Below are 23367 nucleotides of genomic sequence, written 5' to 3'. Positions count from 1 at the left end.
CAGGATTAATTCTGGACTCTTCTCCTATTAGGGAACCTATTGATAATCTAACTCCAGAAGAAAGAGATGCAAGGACAGTTTTCTGCATGCAACTGGCAGCAAGAATTCGACCAAGGGATTTGGAAGAGTTTTTCTCTACAGTAGGAAAGGTAATTCCCCATTTAAAGATTGCAAATTAGTAGACGGGAGTGTTTTTAATAATTAGTGTCATTATGGTTGGGTGTGGTGACATGCATCTTTTAACTCTGTCAACTGAGACTTTATTGGTTGAGTACACAGACATTTCAGTTCTTAAAACATGGACCCAAACTCTAAGAGTCATACATTGTGTTCACGTAACCCAAAGAGCCATGTGTTGTTTGTCTTTGAACTTATTTCAGTGATGTTCCATTCTAAGCTTGGCAAGTTTTCCCTAAGACCTCACATAACAATCAAATGCTCACAGTCCTTAATTCCACTGAGTCACAATTTTATGCCACATACAGTACATACTCAAAATTTCAATCTTTCACAGCACATTATCACAATTGTTAAGAAAATGGACTACCGTGACCAGAGACAGTTCTGACAGGGAAAGACGGAATGTTCTCATGACCCCCGAGACAGTCACAGTCGCTCCTGATTCAGTATCCTGCTATTTTCTGGTTGTACCAAAAAAAAAAAAAAAAAAAAAAAAAAAAAACCAACCAACAAGTGATTTAATCTCTTAAAAAAAATCATTTGCACTTAAAAAATGGGATGAGGTGGGACTTCCTCCCACATTTTAAAAATGTTTCTAATTTACTAAAAAAAACTTGCATTTACAAAATAGTTGATAAAAATATTTCTCTGGATTGTACAAGAATGGGGGGGGGGGCCGGGGGCACTGACAGACACGATGGATGGTTAGTCGGCCTTGGCTTCTTTCTCTTCTACTTCAGAGGCTGGACTCTGGTTTTCAGTCTCTCCATTTTCTGCAGGCACATCTGTAGTTTGCTGGTCAGCCACATCAGCCTGTTTGCCCTTTGCTCCACACTTCCCTCTTGTTTGCACTTTTTTGTCTGGTGACTTATCCTTTTCTGTGGAATTCCTCAGCTGCATGTCCACCTTGGCAGGTGTGGGCTTGGCCAACACCCTCGAAGAGCATTTGCTGCTCCGTCCACTCTAACCTTCCTCTTGGGCATCGTGTGGGTGCTGGGTGAGAGGTTCATGCAATGCTGAACCTGTCACGTATAAGCTGAATTCAAGGACAGCCAGGGCTCCATAGGCACGCTGTCAAAAAAAAAAAAAAAAAAAAAAAGAACAACATCTAAAAACAGTAGCCTGGCAGTGGTGGCTCATGCCGTTAAACCTAGCACTTAGGAGGAAGAGGCAGGTGGGTCTGAATTTCAAGGCCAGCCTGGTTCTAGAGCGAGTTCTAGGATAGCCTAGGCTACCAAAAAAAAGTGAGGGAGTGTGTGTTTGCAAAATGGTGTCACAAATTAAAAATTACTATTTTCTATTTAAATATTGTCTTATTAAACACATAACATATAAATGTAATGTGTTGTGTTCATGTAGTGGTCTTTACACATGTATAGTTTTAGGGCTGACCAATTAGTATTGGGTAACCAATTAGGTTATTATTGGAGAATACTGATTGTTCCTTGTCTACCTTGGAATGTTGGTGCCTTGCTACTGTATTGTTGAGATTTCCTGAGTGCAGATTGCTTGTCATAAGAATAACTTTTTCAGAAAATGTTCTGGTCCTCTACGTCCTAAAAGTCCTTATTACTCCTATTCCATGGTGGTCCCTGAGCCTTGTGTATTGGAATGTGTTTTAGGGTGTAACTGTATCATTTCACCCTGGATACACCTTGATTTGGTGGGTGTTTTCTGAAATTGTCTTCATTTCCTACAAAAACTTTGATGAAAGGTGATGGGGATAGCTATCCTTACTGGTGGGTGTAAGGATAAGTATTTACAATGTGGTTTTGTGGTTTGAAGTTACACTGGCAATAGTAGGTTATTTTCTTACATCTTTGGCATCAACAGTCATAGGCAGTTGAGTAGATTTACAATACAGGAATCAATTATGAATTAATTCTCCTATTCAGCCAGATGTATGTTCAATTAGACAGCTGTTAGTTGGTAATCCTCAATGTAAAAGTGCCACATTGCAGCTTTTGGGAAATATTCCTGTTGATCATCATTGTGTTTTGTAGGTATCACAGCAGGGTAGGACTATTGATTGCTTTTCTCCCTTGGCAGCTTGTATAAGCACCTTGCAGTACTATGAGAGCTAGTCCTCAGGGAAGAGGCTTCCAGGTCAGTTCCAGCCGAATTCTTCCAACTGCTGTTTCCATTCATTGTGCTTGTGTCGTTAGCAGTAGGGACTTATCTTCAAACATTGGGATGTAACCAAGGATAAGGGCAGCAGGTGACTTTATACATTTAATAACTATGAAAGGGCTTGCTGTAACAATAGAAGGGGAGACAGTTAAATTTGGGAGACTTAACTATAATTCGAAAGTGCCTGGGTCTTCAATGTGAACACATAGTTTTGCAAGCCAATATGCTGCTTACCCACTGTGCTGCTTCAGGCCCTTCTCAGCACACAAGTTCTTATATACCATCTGGACCTACTTGCGGTTTAAGCTATGATCATATTGAATGGATTAAAATGGCAATTTCATATGTATGGTGTGATAGAATGTTCTTAAAATCCTGGCTGTTCTTTTGGATCAGAGAGGAGTGTTTGGGGAGCCAGAGAGATAACTCAGAGGTTATTAGTACTGATTGCTCTTCCAGAAATTCTGAGTTCAATTCCCAGGAACCACATGATGGCTCACAACCATTTATAATGAGATCTGTTGCTCTCTTCTGACTTGCAGGGGTACATGCAGACAGAATACTGTATACATAATAAATAAACCTTTTAATATAGAGAAACCCTGTCTTAAAAGAGAGAAAAGAAAAACACTTAAAAAAAAAAGAGAGAGAGGAGTTTTTGTTTTGGGGCTTTTTGGTGGTGTGTCCGTCCCGTCCCCGTCCCCGTCCCCCCCCCCCCCCCCCCCCCCCGTTTTCCAAGACAGGATTTCCTTGTGTATAGATCTGCGCCTTTCCTGGATCTCGCTCTATAGACCAGGGTGGCCTGGAACTTACAGAGATCTGCCTGCCTCTGCCTCCTGATTGCTGAGATTAAAGGCGTGTGCCACCACCAACTGGCTGAGAAGAGTGACGATTAGTTTCAGGACAATCTATCAAAACACCAGGGTCTTCCTGAAATATTTTTGGATGAAAGCACTTAACAGCAAGCCTGATAACATCCCTGTAGTCCTGTATCTTACACACTTTGAACTTCTTCCCCAAAGATAACTTAATAGTTTATCCCATTAATATTTTGGGAACAAATGCTGGATGATGTAGTCCTATTACTACGGTAGAAGAATGTAAGTTGTTTTTTTTTTTTTTTTTTTTTTTTTTTTTTTTTTTTTTTTTTTTTGTTTTTTTTTTTTCTGGAGCTAAGGACCAAACCCAGGGCCTAAGTGCTCTACTACTGAGCTAAATCCCCAACCCCAAGAATGTAAGTTTTTAACATATGATGGGAGTAAACACTGAAATCCTATCTTTATTATTGATGTTTTGTGTTTTCACTGTATAGTGCAGGCTGAAACTCAAGAGATCCACCTACTTCTGTTTCCGGAATGCTCTATTTAAAGACATGTGCCAATGCCCTGACTCCTGTACTGAAATTTATTTCTTGCACTCTGGAGTCATAGGTAACAGAATGATTTGGATTTAAGACTAGCCAGATGTACACAACAAAGTTTAAGCTTGGGATATGTATTAAGACAGTGGTTTTGACAAAAGAGTCTCTTATGTGTTGAAATAATTATATGGATTATGTGACTATAGAATGATTATTTCTTTTCCTTTTAGGTTCGAGATGTGAGGATGATTTCTGATAGAAATTCAAGACGTTCCAAAGGAATTGCTTATGTGGAATTTGTTGATGTTAGTTCAGTGCCTCTAGCAATTGGATTAACTGGCCAGCGTGTTTTAGGAGTGCCAATTATAGTACAAGCATCCCAGGTAACTTCCTGTTTTAGAGGTTTGTCAGTGAGCTATGTCCCATCACATGCAGCAATGTCAGGGAGGAGAATTGTCATCAATTTGACTAAGTCCCTACTATATATTGATTATTCATTATCTAATAGAGCTATTAAGTGGGATCATAGAACTAATTTATGTGAAAAGGCCAATCAGTGAGATTGTAGATTACATCATTGTGAGATTGTACTTTACATCCTGTGGGGCCTTACTGGTCAATTGAGTGTAAGTACTCCTCTGGGAATAGCAGTTTTTTTTTACTAGAAAGGGAGTTTCTATTAGAATATAGATTGGAATTTAACAAGGTAATGTCTTACGTAGGGATTTGAGATGGCTCAGCAGTTAAGAGCACATGCTGTGGTTCCAGAGCACCTGCAGCTTTTTAAAGTTCCACACGGAGCTCAAAGCTGTTTTGTGTTAGGGGATCTGACACACTTCTGGCTGCTTCTCAATGATTTACTTAGGTGATTTTATGTATGTGGTTCCTCAAAGACCTTATTTCTAAGTTAGTGAGTTTTTAGATGACATTAATTCAACTTTCAGTTAAATTGATCTTGGGGTGTGTTTGGTAATATGTTTACAAATATTCAGTAAATAATCTAAATTTTTATTTATCACTGGTTGTGATAGCACAAAGCAAGTTACTTTGGTTCTTAGTTTTATATTTGATTGCATTTAGGTATGAAATGAAGTATATAGTTTTGTATATAACTGGCCTATACTTTAAACTTTATTAATACTGTATAATACAACATTACACACATCAACTAATGAGAATATTTTGGGTCATGGGATATAGCTCAGTGGTAGAGTGTTTGCATAGTGGGCACACATTTGAATTGAATATGCTGTGAGCCACCATGGTTACTGGGGATTGAAATCAGGACATCTGGAAGAGCTGCTGCTGCTCTTAGCCTCTGAGCCATCTCTCCATCCTTCAGTTCCATTGAGTGCCATTAATGACATTCACAGGGTGATTTTATGGGACCTGATAAACCTTTTTATCCATAATTCTGTTTCCCTTTCCCCTAGTGCTTGACAAGTGCTTTTTACAGGGTTTTCTATTTTTCTAGGCTTTCAGTAAATGAATTTGGGTTCAGTTTTTCTTTCCTACTCACAGTTTCCAACTTTCCAATCTTTGTCCTTATTTGTCATTGAAATTTGTCTCCTTTGTATTAGTATTTAATGTGGGTTTTTTTTTTTTTTTTTTTTTTTTACTTACAGGCAGAAAAAAACAGAGCTGCTGCAATGGCAAACAATTTACAAAAGGGAAGTGCTGGACCTATGAGGCTCTATGTGGGCTCATTACACTTTAACATAACTGAAGATATGCTTCGGGGGATCTTTGAACCTTTTGGAAGGGTAAAATTTAGTATTTTTTTTCTTTCACTGACAGTTATTTCCCTGCCAAAGTGGGTAATTCTGAAAAAAATCTAGGCCTTAACAAATTTGTAAAGAACAGTTGTATTGTCTTCCATTACTTTGTGGGAAGGGGGTAAGGCTACAATATAGCCAAATTTTTAGAAATCGAAGGAATAGTTTTGCCTAATTTATGCTTTTAAATTTTAGATTGAAAGTATTCAGCTCATGATGGATAGTGAAACAGGTCGATCTAAGGGATATGGATTCATTACAGTAAGTAGTTGTCCTATATAACCATTTTTGATGTATATATGGGTTATGGACTTGGGAATGAAGAATGAATAATATTTTCTTTCTCTTTTTAGATTATTTGTTTATTATGTATATGGTGTTGTGTCTGCATATATTCCTACACGCCAGAAGAGGTCACCAGATCTCATTATAGATGGCTGTGAGCCATCATGGTTACTGGGGATTGAAATCAGGTCCTCTGGAAGAGCTGCTGCTGCTCTTAGTCTCTGAGCCATCTCTCCATCCCTAATTAGTACATTTAAGTGATTTAAGTTCCAGAAATAACTGCATTTATTTGTTTGTTTATTGTGTATACATGCAATGTGCTGCCTACTGGCCAGAAGAGGGTACCAGATCTCATTACAGATGGTTGTGAGCCACCGTGTGGTGCTGGGAATTGAACTCAAGATCCTGAGGCTAACAACCAGTGCTTTTAACCTCAGAGCTATCTCTCCAGCCATGACATTACTTTTTATATCATTTTTACTTTGACTCTCTGTGCATGTTATGTCTGTTTTGGTGTGTTTGTGTGAGTGTTGGTGCCCATAGTCTAGTGGTGTCAGATCCACCTGTATCTGGAGTGTATGTATATTTTTGAGACCTGGCCTTTGATTGTATCTCTGGCTACTGGAACACTCCATGTAGGCCAGGCTGGCCTCAAATTAAAACATGACTTGCTTTGCCTCCTAATTGCTGGAGTTAAAGGCACACTCTTACTGGTTAAAATGAAGATCTGTGAAAATTCTAACTTACCAAGTTATGGTGATCTTACTACTTTAGCTTCCAGTCCTAGAATTTAGGCCTAAGGTACCACACCTGCCAGTGTTAAAGTGTTCATGTATTACAGCCAGGTCCATGATTGCCAAAGTACATTACTTGTATCGTTGACGACCTAGGGTCTCTAGTTGATATTAGTGGGTCTATGAAGTGTCTGCCTTCATATACTACTCTACTCTTGTTTGGGCACCAAACCTAAATATTCATTAAGCTAGAGTAGTGTTCTACCACTGGGCTGTTCTCACTACCTTGTCTTGTTTTTGTCTTTGTTTTTTGTTTTTTTTTTTTCTTTTCGGATTTTGGAGACAGGGTTTCTCTGTGTAGCTTTGGAACCTGTCCTGAAAAAAAGGATGACTGAACAGTTTGAAGGAAAAACACCCACATATTTTTTTATTTTTATTATTTTTTTCCAGAAAGGGTTTTTCTGTGTAGTTTTGGTGCATGTCCTGGATCTAGCTCTGTAGACCAGGCTGGCCTGGAACTCAACAGAGATTCACCTGGCTCTGCCTCCCGAGTGCTAGGATAATTAAGTCTTGGCCCTGGCATAGATGCATTTACTTCTTTGTTTATTTGTTGTATCAGAGACTCAATGTATAGCTTTGGCTGGCCTGTAATCCAAAGATCTGCCTGTGCCTCCTTCTCAAGTGCTTAGTTTAAGGTTTGGGCTTCCTCACAGCCTTGAGCAGATATTTCAATGCATGTGCATTTTGGTCAGTAAATTTTAATTGTTTGTCCATATTTCAATAAAACACGAGACTGTCACTGTAATAATAATCTCTTTAGTCATTCTAGATCATTGATGAAAGGATCAGTGATTCTTACAAAAATATATTGGAGCTTGCTGATGATGTCTCCTGCCTTTACTCCCAGCACAACTTGAGGCAGAGGCAGGAAGATCTCTTGAGTTTCAGTCTAGCTTGGTTTATAGAGTGAGTTCCAGGACATCAAAAATTACACAGAGAAACCCTTTCTCAAAAAACCAAATATGGGGTTGGGGATTTGTGGTAGAGCACTTACCTAGCAAGAGCAAGGCCCTGTGTTTGGTCCTCAGCTCCAAGAGAAGAAAAAAAAAACCAAATATATATAATATGGGTAGCTATCTATAGTGTATAATTTACATATTATAGGGTTTTATATATATGTTTACGCGTTATGTGGTTAGAAATACTTGATTTTTTAGTGGCTGAAGGATGGCTCAGAAATTAAAGAGAACTGGCTTCTGATACAGAGGTCTTGAATAACAGCAAGAACTCACATGGTGGCACACAACAATTTGTAAATATTTGGGTTTTTTATTTATTATGCAGAATATATAACTGTACATATTATACATAAAATATGCATCATTGGGAGAGAGAGAATTCTCTGGCAAGCCTAAGATGATTCTGAAGGGTAAAAGTGGCTCAGGAAAGGAGGTGTATCTTCTGGGAACGACAGTGCTGACAAGCTCAGGGTACTAAATGTGACAACACAATAAAAGTCCAACATATTCTGTGTTTAAAACTCGGCAAAATCATGGTAGTCACGGAAAGGTTAACTAACTTGTGAATGGGAATCAGTGAAGCAGCCTCACAATCTAGTCAAGATAAAGGCAAAGTGTGACTTGGGTGGATGAACACAGGCTCCCTGGTGGGACCATTTCAGGAAGTGGTATTTGCCTTGCTTGTAAGTGGGATAGATAAGCCTGTCTGTGTTCATAGACTGACCAGCTAAGACAAAATTAGGGTTGAAGGAAGAAAATAAAATCACTTGAAAGCCTGAAAAAAAAAAAAGTGTGTATATACGTGCACACACATACACCAGCAGTTTTTAACTTTGTTTCTAAGAAGTAACATTAATGTTAAAAAAAAAAAATGTCCATTTATACCATAAACTCTAATTATTCCAGTCTGGCCTTAAAGGCATGTGCCTCTCCTTTTTTTTTTTTTTTTTTTTTTTTTTTTTCTTCGCCAGACAAAATCTCACTATTATATACCTCAGAAATCTGCTTCCCAACAACTGGAGTTAAAAAATATGTGCCATGATTCATGGCAACATTCTTTTCTTTTTTAATGCTATCTTTCTTTTATTCATGTGTGTGGGGGTGTGGCCACATGTTTATAAGTGCTTGGGGAGGCAAAAGAGAGTATAAGAAGTTTAAGTACCCCATTGGGGATTAATTGTTCTAGGAACTCGACTCAGCACTCTTAACTTCTGGCCTCCACCTCCCACCCCTGGCAACATTTCTTGAAATGTCAAGGCCTTGGAATAGTCCTTGAGGCCATAAGAATCATAAGACCTCCTGGGGGGGGGGAAGAACTCTGTTTTAAATCAGTTTAAAAGAAGTAGAGTATAGGACTGTAGAAGGAATCTGGGTACGAAAGGAGATATGTACCTTTGGTACATTTACTGTGTGGGCTGATGATGTCATTCTTCTCCAGGCAGATCTCCTACAAATTCAGACAGGTTTCTTGATGTGTTGGAACATACCTTTAATCTCAGCAGTTTGGAGGCTGAAGTAGGGGTGTGTCAAGGACTTACAGGAAAGCTTGATCTACATAGTCAGTTCTAGGCCTAAGTTATAGAGTGACACCTTGCCTAAAAATTAAAGAGAAGGATTTAAATCTGTTTTTTAAAAAAGCTATGTTGCATTTCTATTTGCAAAAACTTATGTTCTCATTTTACATGTACACTCTTTTTATATATTTTTAAGTAGTGTATATTAGATTATGAAGTTTGTATTTGGGGATGGCAAGATGGCTCAGCGGTTAAGAGCACTGGCTCTTCTATACGACCTAGTTTAAATTCCCAGCATGGCAGCTCACAACTGTAACTCCTAGATGTGACACCCTCACACTCAGGCAAAACACCAATGGTTTATAGTGATAGAAATGTAAATTAGTCAATTGTAAAATTACTATTGTCTGTTTTAGTTTTCTGATTCAGAATGTGCCAAAAAAGCTCTGGAGCAGCTTAATGGATTTGAACTAGCTGGGAGGCCAATGAAAGTTGGTCATGTTACTGAACGGACTGATGCTTCTAGTGCTAGTTCATTTTTGGACAGTGATGAACTAGAAAGGACTGGAATTGACTTGGGAACAACTGGTCGTCTCCAATTGATGGCGAGACTTGCAGAGGGTAAGTTTTCAGTAGTGGTACTGATTTTGTTTTTATTATTATTGAGAACATTTTTCCCATTTTACACACCTGGTGTTACAGATTTATCATAGATATAGTGGTGAAAAAGAAAGGTAACCATGCAAAACCACAAAATAGAAAAGATTGTCTTATTTGGAGGTCCTGTTTATCTATAGGAGTGTGTTGTATATTTTTTCCAGTGCCTTTTATTGAAGGTTTTTTGTAGTGCTTACATTGGTATATGTCAATACTACAGTGATTTTTAATGAGTTTTGCTTTGTTTGTCACCACACTCAGTAAGAAATTACCTTTATTTTGTGTGGCTGTATATTTATTTTGAGGATGTATTCATGCCACAACATGGGGTTGGAGGTCAGAGCATCACGTGAGGGGAGTAAGTTTTATCCTTCTACCATATGGGTAGCAAAGATTGATTGATTGAAGGTTATCACCTATAAAAGGGGGCTTGTCTTTGTCCCTCCCCGTCCCGCAGCCTTTTCCAGATAATCACTCTCAGGCTTACTACTAGGTGGTTCTTACATTTAAATTAACCCATATTTCTTATAGATATTTTGCCACATAATTTGGCATCTTAACTCATTTTTTGTAAGTCGCCTAGGAGACTGCCCTCCTTACCATCATTCTCAATTTGGCTTTTCCACCCAGCCGTTTTCTGGCTATGGCCAAATCAGCTTTTTATTATCAACCAATGAGAGCAGCATACATACACAGGCTGCAGAACGTCATCCCACAGCAATCAGCCTTTTTTCGTAGTGAGGTGTAGTATAGAACCATTTGTCTGATGCCTATGAGTTGAGCACATAGTGTAAATTCCCAAAATTGGGTTTCTCTGGTGTTAACAGTAAGAACTTGAAGACTCATTCTTTTACAGGTACAGGATTGCAGATTCCACCAGCAGCACAGCAAGCTTTACAAATGAGTGGCTCTTTGGCATTTGGTGCTGTGGCAGGTAGGAATTGAATCCTTTCTAATTTGAAATCATTTGTTTTTTCACCTAATTCGAAATTATTCCAAATTTTTTGCATTTCAAAGGACTAACTGAGAATTCAATTCATTAAGTACTTCTAGCATCTTATTGGTTGTAAAAGAAGTGTAGTTTTAGTATGTTTATATACTAGACAGAGTGCCCTGTGAAGTTATGGAAACATCTCAAGTGTAGTAATTACTGTTAATGATTAAAATGCCCAGTTAATTAAAATTAAATTTTACATAAATGTTTGCATACTGTGAAGCTGACTTTTTAAGTTTTTGATGTTTACTTTTCACATTTCTATGATTATGTACCCTGTCAAGAGCAAATTAGAGAGGGAAAGCTTTTGTGTGCGTGTGTGCTCATAACCATCCAATAACTCTAGTATTGGCACATCTATGTCTTCTAATATTTGTAGGCCACAGATACATGTGATTTCACAGACTTCCACACGCAGGCAAAAGTCTATACAAACAAATCTTAAAAGGAGATTGACATTGTCCTAAATCTAGGACCAAAGTAATGTTTGATTTTTGGTATGTCCTGGATAGAACTATACATGATTCATGAAGGAGATACTGTAGCTAGGTATGATGATGATTTTGAAGACCCTGTAATAACAGTTTTGGGATAATCAGGCAGCATTACCATGATTTCCAGGCCAGCCTTAGATGCAGAGTCAGTTCCAGGAAAGGCAAAAAGCTACACAAAGAAACCCTGTCTTGAAAAACATATATATATATAAATTAAGAAAGAAATGAAGTTGAAGATTTTATTTATTATGTATACAGTGTTCCATCTGCATGTATGCCTGCAGGCCAGAAGAGGGCACAAGATCCCATTACAGATTGTTGTGAGCCACCATGTCATTGCTTGGAATTGAACTCTTACTTAATCTCTTGAGCCATCTCTCCAGTCCAACAAGCTGCTTTTTGTAATTGAAGTGATCTTACTTCAGAAATACCCTGGAGTACGGATATTAAGATTATTTTAACTATCCAGGCATGGTTGTTTCCAGAGGATTTCAGTTCAGTTACTAGCATTCTCAAAGGTACAGGTCAATTACCTGATACTTTAGCTCCAGAAGATGCCACAACTTCTAGTAGTCTCTGTAGGCAACCACGTACATGTGCCATACATTCATTCACATTGACATCTACACCTAATAAAGGTAAAAATGATTCTTTAGAAAAATGAGGGGCCAAATGTGTCAATCCACACTGTTATTGGGAGGTCAAGCCAGCCTGGTTTATACATTGAGCTCTTGGATAACATTGACTATTAGACCCTGTCGCCAAAAATAAAAGATCATTTAATTGAAAATTGTTCATTTGTTGCTTCCCTTCTTTCAAGGTCAAATTTTCATGTGGAAAAAAAAATGCTCAATCATGTGGGTATTGCATTAGGGCAGTGGCTTTCAACCTTCCTATTGCTGTGACCCTTTAGTACAGTTCCTCATGTTTTCGTGACACATACAACTATGTTTGTTGCTACTTCATAACTGTAATTTTGCTACTGTTATGAATTGTAAGGTAAATAACTACATTTTCTGTTAGACTTAGGCAACCCCTGTGAAAAGGTTGTTCAACCACTAAAGGGTTCTCAACCTGCAGGTTGAGGACTATTGCCCGAGACTCTAGTAAAAAACGTTTATTCCTTACCTTTATAGGAGCAACAATAGTGTTAGGTTTGGCAGGGTCTTGTCACTCTTATAATCCACATAAGGCCACCCTGAGGTATAGCATCCTATATCCTGCATAAGACATCTATAATTAACTCTCAGGATGTTTTGTCCTGGTGCTTATTAGTAAAGCTCTTTGATGTAGGAACTGTAATGATGGCTTCATGGGTCAAGCTCACTGGCTATTTGCAGGGCACCTGGATTCTAGTCCAAGTACCCACCTGATGGCTCACAGCTAACTATTAAGTCCTGTTCCAGGGGAAATGACCCCAAAGACACTAGGAATACCCATGTTGTATAGAAATACATTCAGGCAAAAATACCCATACATGTTTAAATGGAATTCATTAGTTCCATTTACTTACTTTGAGGTGAGATCCAAATGAGGCAGTCAGCCTTCTCATTTTCATATTAGCATTATATCCAGATTATCATTATGTAGACAGGATATTACTGCATGTCCCTGGTTTGCCTTAGTCTCTTTCTCTATCCCCCAACTCAGCACTGTCCTATTTCCTCAGCCTTGTGCCTCATGGCATTTTCTTTTTGAAGGAGAGTCTTGTAGAGGCATTTAGAGTCCTATCTATATAGTCCAAGCTGCTCTTAATGCAGCTGATGCTGGACTTCAACTTCTGGATTTAAGGAGTACTCCAATACCCTTAGGTAATACAAGTTTTCCCTGTGTATGATATACATTTTGTTTTCTAATGTATTAGAAATTGCCAGGTTATTTTTAAAATTATAATTGTGATTGGTACTTAATAGCATCAATCTCAGATGTATACATTTTACCTATTTGGGGTGAAAAAAACATTGTATTTAACGTTATTGACATTGGGTCTATATTAATATCTTCATTCATTTAGTATACATGTAGTACATTTCTTCAGCTCACTGATAGGCCAGTTTTTAGCCCCAAGGGCCCTGCTGTTTTAACTAGGCTTTAGATGTCCTTACATGTTTATTTCCTCTGGTCTTTTTACGTCCCAAATAGAACTTCAGTGTTTACTAGCTATGGTAGCTTGGCAGTAATACAGGATTTTGGATTTTGTTTTGATGAACTGTGACCAAATTGTTAAGCTGTGTTAGAAATCATTGACAGGTTGAATATACGAGGCTCTTAAAAAACATAAGTTCCACAATGTTCCAATGGTATCTTTCCTGGTTAATGCTAAATTGGGCATTTAGCAAAGATGGTCCTAGCTATTAGGTGTATGCGGTTGTTAGACTTACTATTTCAATATAACCTCTGAAATACTTAATGCTGATAACCATTATTTTAAAAAGCCTTATTATCAAGTACTTGGAATTGAATTCTCAATCAGGGTATTTCACAAATTTTCTAACTGGTGTGCTCCCCTTTCCCCATTTCCCATTATTTCTAGGCGTCTCATCGTAATGGAACACATGTATGATAGGGAGGCATGTACTAGGAATTAAAGGAGAGGTGAATAATTTTCTAGGATTAGAGGTTAGAAAAGGCCCCAAAGCCTTGTCAATGAGGAATGGGGAAGGAGGTTTTGCTGCCAGGTTTTCCTAAGTTTATTCTAATAAACCCTGCTGTTGAAGTCCTCTTTTATTAATACTTTCCTGACATTTACCCTGTTAGTTGAGGCTCTTCATTGTTCCTGCACTGAGCTGTAGAATTCTCTTTTGTTATAGATTTGCAAACACGACTTTCCCAACAGACTGAAGGTGAGTTCTTTATTTTTCACCTTTTTTAATTTTTGATATATAATAAAATATACAAAGATGAAATTGTTAATGTTTGTTTGGATATAATTTTTCTGTTTAATAATCTAGTTAAAATCTAACATAGTCAAAAAACATAGAAATGTCTGTGGTTATTTTTGTTTTTGATTGTTTGAACTTTTCAGCCTTTAGCTTTAGTTGTTTGATCCCTGGTAGAGGACTGTCCTTGACACTTAAAAAAACAAGAGCTAGAACTCAGTCTTGTATTTCTATCATGCTTTCATCTAAGTGTAAGGTTAGCATAAAAGAAAGTATTCTCAATATGTTAGCAGATCAGACTTACTCTTAAGTTTACTCAAGTTTGTAGTCATGTGAGGGTTAAATGTCTGATACCATTATACTTATTGGTTTGTAGTAGCTGTAGTATCAAGCCATGAATGGGGCCATTAGTTTTCATAAATTACATGCATATTGAAATTATGGCAAATAAGCAATGATTTCTTTAATTATGAAATCTAACTCATGTCAGAAAAAGTATTTTATTGTTCCCAATTGGAACCACCTCTAGAGTAACATGATTATTGTTTTTTTTTATAATGATCCTGTGAAAAACTTTTTGTGATATTTTAGATGAGAAGTAAATGTATTTCAAGTTTAAGCAAGTGCCACATTTGTCATTATTGATTTTTTAATTCTTAACATTTTTATCAAATGATAATTAGATTTAGATTTCTTTATATTTCTGCATGCTGCATCACTTAAGCCAGAAAGATCATTTTGTGGTTTGCTTGATCTTAGTATTCATAATCATTCAGTAGTTCCTCTTCAGTTTTCTTAAAACTTTTTACCTATGCATACTTGTTTATTTATTTATTTTATTTATGGGAGACAGGGTTTCACTGTGTAACTCTGTCTTGGAATTATGTATGTAGAACAGACTTGCCTGAAACTCAGCTCTGAATTACTCAGAGGCTGGCATCTTTAATTATATACAATGGGTTGATGCTTTGTTTTTATTGTTTGGTATTTTGTTTTTCTATTGTTTTTTTTTTTTTTTCCGAGACAGGGTTTTTCTGGAACTCAACTCCGTAGGACAGGCTGGCCTGTAACTCAGAGTTCTGCCTTCCTCTGCTTTCCCAGTGCTGGGGGTTAAAGGCGTGTGCCACCAGAACCTGGCAGATTTTGTTTTTAAGGTGTATTTGTATTGTGTTTCTTAAGCAGTTCTACTTAGATTCCTAAGTAGACCCTTAGGACTTAACTGCTCTTCAACTATGCCAGGTAGTATTTGTTCACAGAAGGAAATATAAGGAAAAGGCTTCTCAATTCTCTAAGGAAAAAAGAAAAACAACACCTTTTTTTCTTCTATATTGAAGAAGGAAAAGCACTTTTTCTTTTACCAGAAAACACAGAATTACCAGAATAATTTTTAATTTTTTAATATGTTATTTCATTTATAGCTGTAACGTTTTGTTCAGTGCAATTTATCTGATACTTTAGGTGATTATCTGTTCCGGTTTTTTCCATTTCTTAATGTACTATTTTATCCTTAGCTGTTTATTGGAATGGGATTTGGTCAGATAATATGATTACGGTGAGTTTTGTAACAGCCGCTGTAATATCTTTGGTAATTCACCCAAAACTGGAGGGACAACGAACCTGTCTCAACAACAGAAAACCCAGTGTGAAAGAATGCCACCTAGAAAGCATTGTAACCCTTAATTAGCTTAATTAGCCGTAGCTATTGTACTTTAAGGTTGAGTATTACAGTGTCTGGTTTATTCAAATTATAATAGTCATACCATAGGTAAACTGCTCTGTCTGGTTCTGTTTTCTACTTTTTCCTTATATCATTAAAGGTTACTCATTAAGGTTCATGCATTGAAACAAAAATCGGGCCACAGAGATTGCTTTTAGTGTACTTGACACCCTTGCTTCAAGACCCAGGTTTGCTTCCCAGAATCCACAACAGTATTAAGCAAATATCAGGGTATCTGACATGCCCTTCTTGCCTCTGAGGTCAACATATACTTGTGGTGCACATGCATACAGGCAAATTTTTCATACACATAGTTTAAAATAAAAATACATCTTCAAGTACTGTTGAGATGGCTGAGTGTAAGGGCACTTGTTTTTACACAGAAATATATATATATAAATTATATATATATATATATATATATATATATATAAATTAAAAAAAAACAAAAGGAAGCACAAGGCCCTGGTTTCAATCCTCAGCTCCAAAAAGAAAAAGCTACTGTTGTCATCACATTCTTGGTTATCTCCAGTACTGTGAAATAAACGAAGCTCTTTAAAAAAAAAAAAAAAAGTATGTATTCTTGGCAAAACCAACAGAAATAATTGGTACTTTCCAACAACTCTATTTTGCATCACTCCCCTCATTTGAGAATCAAATCAATCCTTCTATTTTACCCTTTTTTTTGTTGTTGTTCTTGAAAGATTTGTATTGAGATTTTTGTTTCATTTTGTTTTGATTAAATAGATTTAGACTAAATATCTATCCTCAAGCCCTCGTGGGATTGTTTTGGTTTCAGAACGTGTAGTCCTGGCTATTTTAGAATTTACTTTATAGAACTCTTAAGAGACCTTTTTGCCTCTGTTTCCCACGTGCTGGGATTAAATGTGACCACTACTATGCCCCATTTTAAATGCGGTTTTTGTTAGCTTTCTTAGATACAGGGTTTCATATAGTGCATTCTATCCTAGAACTTGGTTTGTTGGCCTGGGTAACTTTGATCATCCCACCTCTACCATCCTCAGGCTGTGATTATAGATGCACCCAGTTTATGCTATGTTGAGGATGAAACCCAGAGCTTCATGCCTGATAGAGATGCTCTAACAACTAAGCTCTAAACCCAGGTCCTGAAAAAAAAACTTGTGTCTGCACTCTTTTCCCTGTCTTATTCTCTATATAATAACTTGACTATGTATATATCGTGTTACCAATTATAATAAGTTAAGCTAAAGATGATGTAAGGTCATCATGCATAGCTTAACTGTTGTGTTAAGGTCAAATGATAAAGTGAGCTACTGTTTTGTTTTGTTTTGTTTTTTTGTTTTGATGTTGAAGAAGGTGATTTTATACTATCTTTTCCCCATTAAGATAGCTTTGATTTTTGATTTTAGGTAATTGTCCAGGGATATTTACACATTTTCTAAGAAGCTAATTTTTCTTATTCTTTTTTAGCCTCAGCTTTAGCTGCAGCTGCATCTGTTCAGCCACTGGCAACACAGTGTTTCCAACTTTCTAACATGTTTAACCCTCAAACGTAAGTATGCTTAAAATAGGTTAATTTTCCATTTTAAATAGTTCATAATTGAAAAAGTATTACATTTAATAGTTGACCTTGTTTTTATGAAATTTATGTTTTATTTGAAAATATAGTAAGGCTGAAATTTAAAGTGGTAATAGTAGAATTTCTATCTACAACCTTTTACTATCAATATGTGCATTATTGTTGTACCTGTATGCATGTCAGGGGAAAGGTACTAGATTTCCCTGGCATTGGAGTTACAGACTCTTATTAGCTGCTATGTATGTGCTGGGAGTGAATCCCGGGCCTCTGAAGAACGCATAATGCTCTTAACCGTTAAGCCATCTCTCCAGCCTCCTTTGGAACTTTCTTTAAGGATGATTGTGTGGTAGAAAGTGAACCTAGGTCTTCTGTAAGAACAGCAAGTGCTGTTAACCAGTGAGCTATCTACTCTATCCCGTTTACTATTAGGATTTTATTTATTTTTTTCCTGTACTGGTCATGTATGTGTGGCAGTGTTACCACTGACTAAGATCACACAGTCCTGGTTATTTTGTTTGTTTGTTTGTTTTGTTTTGTTTTTTTGTTTTGTTCTGATTTTTCGAGGCAGGGTTTCTCTGTATAGCTTTGCACTTTTCATGGATCTCCCTCTGTATACCAGGGTAGCGGTGAACTCACAATGATCCGCCTGTCTCCGCATCCCTAGTGCTGGGATTAAAGGCGTGCACCACCAGCGCCCGGCCAGGGTCCTCTTTTTTTACTATGATGGTCTCAGTCAGGTTTCAGGCATGGCCTTTAGATCATTCAATAACCTATGCAGGGTTTGAACTTGTGATACCTGTTTGCTTTCAGTTTACCTTTGTGCACTGCCTTTGGGTAAACCTCCGGGTTATCGAAGTTTCTTCTATCATTCAAATATTAGAAAATTTTAATTATTTTAACTAATGTGTATTGTTAGTAATGAAATAATTTTTATGTGTACTTTTATATTCCCTTGTGTACTTAAGTATGTGGATGCTAGAGTTCAACCTTTGGTTTTTTTTTTTCCCCATCATCCACTTTGGTGTTTTGGTTTGATGATTTATCATTTGTTTCGAACAAAAATCTCTTTAGCTAGGAACTGTGACTATGTTATGTGTACCATGTGGATGCCAGCAGGTTGAAAAGACCATGTTCATCTGCCACCTAACTAGGATTATGGAAGCGTTTCTCCACACCAGCCTTTTTAACTGGTGGCTTTGTGTAGAATTGTGGTCACTATATAGCATCCATTTTGCCAACTAAGCTACACATCCCCAGCCTCCAGTTTGATGGTGCTTTGAATTTTTTTTTTTTTTTTTTGGTTTTTCGAGACAGGGTTTCTCTGTGTAGCTTTGCGCCTTTCCTGGAACTCACTTGGTAGCCCAGGCTGGCCTCGAACTCACAGAGATCCCCCTGCCTCTGCCTCCCGAGTGCTGGGATCAAAGGCGTACGCCACCACCGCTCGGCGTACGCCACCACCGCTCGGCGTGCGCCACCACCGCCTGGCGTGCTTTGAATGTTTTCCATCAATATTTCCATGTATCAGTCTTTGCTTATATATGTATGCATACCTGCTACCTACAGGTGCAGAAGTGTTACATTGCCCAGAATTTGAGTTACAGTTTTTAAGTAACTGCTAACAAGCCAAGTTGATGTTGTGAGCTAAACCCAGGTCCTCTTCAAGAGCAGCAAGTGCTCACAACTGCTCAGGGAATTCCACCAAATTTACAGCTGCGGGGGCTGGAGAGATGGCTCAGAGGTTAAGAACACTGACTGCTCTTCAAGAGGTCATGAGTTCGATTCCCAGCACCCACATGGTGGCTCACAACCTTCTGTAATGAGATCTGGGACCCTCTCCTGTATACATAATAAATAAATAAATTTAAAAAAAATTAACAGCTCCACAGTAATTTATTTTTTTTAATGGCAGTAAAACCTGTAATGGAGCCTCAAACATTGTGTTTTGGGTTTTTTTTGTTTTGTTTTGTTTTTTTTTTTTTTTTTGTTTTTCGAGACAGGGTTTCTCTGTGTGTAGCTTTGGAGCTTGTCCTGGAACTCACTCTGTAGCCAAGGCTGGCCTTGAACTCACAGATCCACCTTCCTCTCCCTCCCCCTGCTGGGTTTAAAGGCATGTGTCACCGCCCGCCGTTACATATATCTTAAGTGTACAGAATATATGTTAAGGTACAGAGAAGATGGCTTAGAATGTAAAGTACTTGCCAAGTTTGCATGAATGGCAATTTTGAGATTGGTATAAAATAGGCAGATCCATCAAGTGAGCTCATTGGTTAGCCAGCCCAGTTTAATTGCTGTGGTTCTCCAAGAGACTTCATATATGATAGAAGGTAGATTAGATACGGTTCAGTGATGAAAGGTGATGGCTGTCTACTCTGAGGATTAGATTTGGATCCCTGGTATTCATATAGTGCACAAGGGAATGGACTCCCTCCTATATGTGGGATTCCACATACATACATTGCCATATACATACAGATAATGTACTTAATCACTTTTACTACTATATTTTAATATAAATTTCATTTTTTTAACCTTACAGAGAAGAAGAAGTTGGATGGGATACAGAGATTAAAGATGATGTGATTGAAGAATGTAATAAACATGGAGGAGTTATTCATATTTATGTTGACAAAAATTCAGCTCAGGTATTTTGATTATTTTTTTTTCTCTTTGTGTATCTTTGTGTTTTGTTTGTTTGGTTTGTTTTTTGAGAGGGTTTCTTTATGAAACTCTACCTTTCCTAGACCTCACTATGTAGTCCAGAGTGCTGGGGCTTAAGTTACAGATTGAATATATATTATTTTGTTTTGTATCTTACTTTTGACACATTTAAGGCAGGTTATCATATGACACCATATTTCATTAGTTTGTTTTGTTTTGGGGGGGTATTTGTTTTTTGTTTTTTCAATGCATTGTTAATGCATGTGTTGTGATTTATGATAAGCACAAACCACTGTGCTTGCTTAGTGGTGACTCCTGAAAGAAACTTCAGTGTGCTAACTAAACATACCCTCCAAAAGAAAGGCAAGATCAAAGTAAGTGAAATTTGATAAGGGCTGTGTTATAGATCAGTTGATTTATAGATTTTTGGAACTCCTACAGCTTCTTCCGTTTTTATTTAAAAATCTATAGGGGGTTGGGGGAAAAAATCAAAAAGAAGAACAATACCATATGTAAAAATCACATTTTCCGAAACATTCGAGAAATTGATCATAAGTTGTTAGCATGAATATGAAGTCCTAAGTTTCTGCAAATGACCTGAGTAATTTTGTGAGATTGTGTATTCAGTGCAATGTTCAATTTTACTTATTACTGTTGTCTCTTTATACTTTTAGGGCAATGTGTATGTGAAGTGCCCATCAATTGCTGCAGCTATTGCTGCTGTCAATGCATTGCATGGCAGATGGTTTGCTGGTGAGTAACTACTACAAACACTCAATGTTGGACACCAAGTGATTAAGTCAAAGTGGCTTACTGACCTTTTTCTTTTTGTCAACAGGTAAAATGATAACTGCAGCGTATGTACCTCTCCCAACTTACCACAACCTCTTTCCAGATTCTATGACAGCAACACAACTACTGGTTCCAAGTAGACGATGAAGGAAGATATAGTCCCTTATGTATATAGCTTTTTTTTTTCTCTTGAGAATTCATCTTGAGTTATCTTTTATTTAGATAAAAATAAAGAGGCAAGGGTCTACTGTCATTTGTATACAACTCCTGTTACCTTGAAAAATAAAAATGTTAACAGGAATGCAGTGTGCTCATTCTCCCTAAATAGAAAATCCTACTTTATGCAAAGCTGTTTGCTTGTTCTGCCGTTTTAAATGTCCATGTAGAAAATCACATTAAGGATCTATAGAATAGCTCTAGGGAAACATGTGCTTTCTGTGTAAAAGCAGACAGGTAACGTTTGAATGTTCCAGAAGCCTGACTTTTTACACAGCACTTAGATTTCACATTCCTTCATGTATTTGGCTCATGGTTCAGTAAAGGTTTCTGGAATGTACATTTAGTTATGAAAAGTCTAGGCAGCCAAGACGCTCTTTTTCATCTCACCTTGATCATTTGGCAAGAAGGGGATTTCAAAATTATATTTCTTGATGGTAACTTTTCAATTAATGTATCTGTAAAAGTTTCTTTGTAAATACTGTGTGTTTTAGTGTGTCTTGAGATTCCAAACAAAATGATCCCTGCATTTCCTGAAGATGGTTGATGTAACAGTTTGAGCAAAGCAGTCTGGTGAAGAGATAGGAAATGCAGAAATAGGTTTTGTCTGGTTGCATATAATCTTTGCTCTTTTAAGCTCTGTGAGCTCTGAAATATATTTTTGGGTTACTTCAGTGTGTTTGACAAGACAGCTTGATATTTCTATCAAACAAATGACTTTCATATTGCAACAATCTTTGTAAGAACCACACAAATAAAAATCTCTGAAAAAGGTCACAAGAAAACTTTCGTTTTTCAAATGTTTTGATGTTCCAAACCTGAGCATAGGCTGTCGTGGTTTTTTGTTTTGTTTTCAAATTAGTGTCTCAGCACTATCATTTAGGTTTACCACACTTTGAAGATGTTATTGTCTCTGCCTCTGGATTGTTGTGAAGGTGGATAGATATATGTGTCAGCACACATAGCCTAGTGTTAACTTGCTTGATTCTTCCTAATGCTTGGAGTTTCCCAATGCGGGAAATATTTCTATCATAAATCACATCCTGAGCTTGGTGTTTACTGTCTTGCTACCCTTTGGGAATTCTCTGGAACTGCTCTACATTTATCATTATCCTTAAGGTATTCTATCAAAAGCTAGGAAAATTCTTATCCTTAGCTACAATCCACGCTAGTTGCATAAGTGGTAGTTAGGGTGAAATGCTTTATTTGGTAGAGTTATATCTTAAATCCGGTACAAAGATTACTGGTAATGAAATTTTGATATTGTGTCTGCCAACTGGCCCCAAAATTGATGACTGCACTCCTTCAAATCATAGAAGTCTTTTTTTTTTATATATTTGAGTCAGTGTGCTGGAGAGATGGCTCAGGTTGAGAGCACTAACTGCTCTTCCAGAGGTTCTGAGTTCAATTCCCAGCATCTACATTTTGGCTCATAACCATCTAATGAGATCTGGCGCCGCCTTCTGGCCTTCAGGGGTACATGAAAACAGATCACTGTATACATAATAAATCTTTAAAAAAAAATTGAGGCTTTGCCTCCCTGTAGTCTTGACTCTCCTGGAATTTGTAATATAAAAATCATGATGTCCTCAAACTCAGCTCTTTGCTGTGCATCTGACCTATCCCTGTGTTAAAATAATTTTAATGCTATGTGAATATTTTGTCAGTATATTTCTTAGTGTGCAGCACATTCATAGTTGGTTCTTGTGGAGGTTGGTTCTTCTGGAATTACAGGTATTGGTGGTTGTCAGTTACGAAGTGCTTGCTGGGATCCGAAGCCAGGTCCTGTAAGAGCACGCTAAACCACTGAGCCTCTCCTATTCCCTGCTTATTTTATTTTTCAGAATATTCAATATGGATTTCAGTGGACCACTTGACCTTTCATAGCATGTCAGTTCTTTTAAAGGTTGAGTCAACCCTAGGGGATAATGTTGGATCTGCCATTCTTTTGCAGGTGACTAAGTAACAAGTATGACCACATCTGTTTAACCAATCCAAGCTAGCCAGCCAGCACACCTTGTCTTATAGATAAATCCGGGGTGGGAGGGGTAAATGGGAGTAAAAGATTTTTTTCTTAAATAACAATGTTCAGAGTGCATTTTTTTTTTTTAAGTTTTATTTATTACGTATACAGTGTTCTACCTACATGCCAGAAGAGGTCACCAGGTCAAATCAGGATCACAAACATGTATGTGGTTAATGGGAATTGAACTCTGGTCCTCTGGATGAGCAGCCAGTGCTCTTAGCCTCAGCCATTTCTCCAGCCCCCAGAGTGCATTTTGAAGTGTCCCATTCTGTTTGGTAACTGCAATTGTATCCTCCTTTGGTAACAAATCTGAAGTTGAAGCTGGTTGGTGGTCGTGCATGCCTTTAACCTTTAATCCCAGCCAACCCAGGTGGAT

The 23367-nt window shown here is 37.5% G+C and overlaps 1 protein-coding gene across 9 annotated transcripts in view; it reads left to right on the top strand.

The window, feature by feature from the left end:
* The window catches only part of Rbm39 (RNA binding motif protein 39), a 37695-nt gene extending 15945 nt beyond the window's left edge, over positions 1 to 21750 (top strand). For 6 of the 9 annotated variants that reach the window (XM_028888950.2, XM_028888945.1, XM_028888952.2 and 3 more), the window contains 11 exons: positions 32 to 149; positions 3901 to 4053; positions 5296 to 5433; positions 5641 to 5706; positions 9414 to 9618; positions 10511 to 10588; positions 13935 to 13985; positions 17191 to 17272; positions 19836 to 19941; positions 20632 to 20710; positions 20796 to 21750. In XM_028888950.2, the coding sequence (XP_028744783.1) occupies positions 32 to 149; positions 3901 to 4053; positions 5296 to 5433; positions 5641 to 5706; positions 9414 to 9618; positions 10511 to 10588; positions 13935 to 13985; positions 17191 to 17272; positions 19836 to 19941; positions 20632 to 20710; positions 20796 to 20896 (1177 nt within the window). In that variant the 3' untranslated portion in view covers positions 20897 to 21750. The remainder of the gene's footprint in view (positions 1 to 31; positions 150 to 3900; positions 4054 to 5295; positions 5434 to 5640; positions 5707 to 9413; positions 9619 to 10510; positions 10589 to 13934; positions 13986 to 17190; positions 17273 to 19835; positions 19942 to 20631; positions 20711 to 20795) is intronic. The other 3 variants (XM_028888951.2, XM_028888946.2, XM_028888957.2) reach the window with 2 other exon arrangements.
* Positions 21751 to 23367: the final 1617 nt, after the last annotated feature.

This window comes from Peromyscus leucopus, chromosome 4 (genome assembly GCF_004664715.2).
Source record: "Peromyscus leucopus breed LL Stock chromosome 4, UCI_PerLeu_2.1, whole genome shotgun sequence".
NCBI classification, from domain to species: Eukaryota; Metazoa; Chordata; class Mammalia; order Rodentia; family Cricetidae; genus Peromyscus; species Peromyscus leucopus.
The sequence above is the reverse complement of the archived record's forward strand: the minus strand, read 5'-3'. Positions and strand labels throughout refer to the sequence as shown.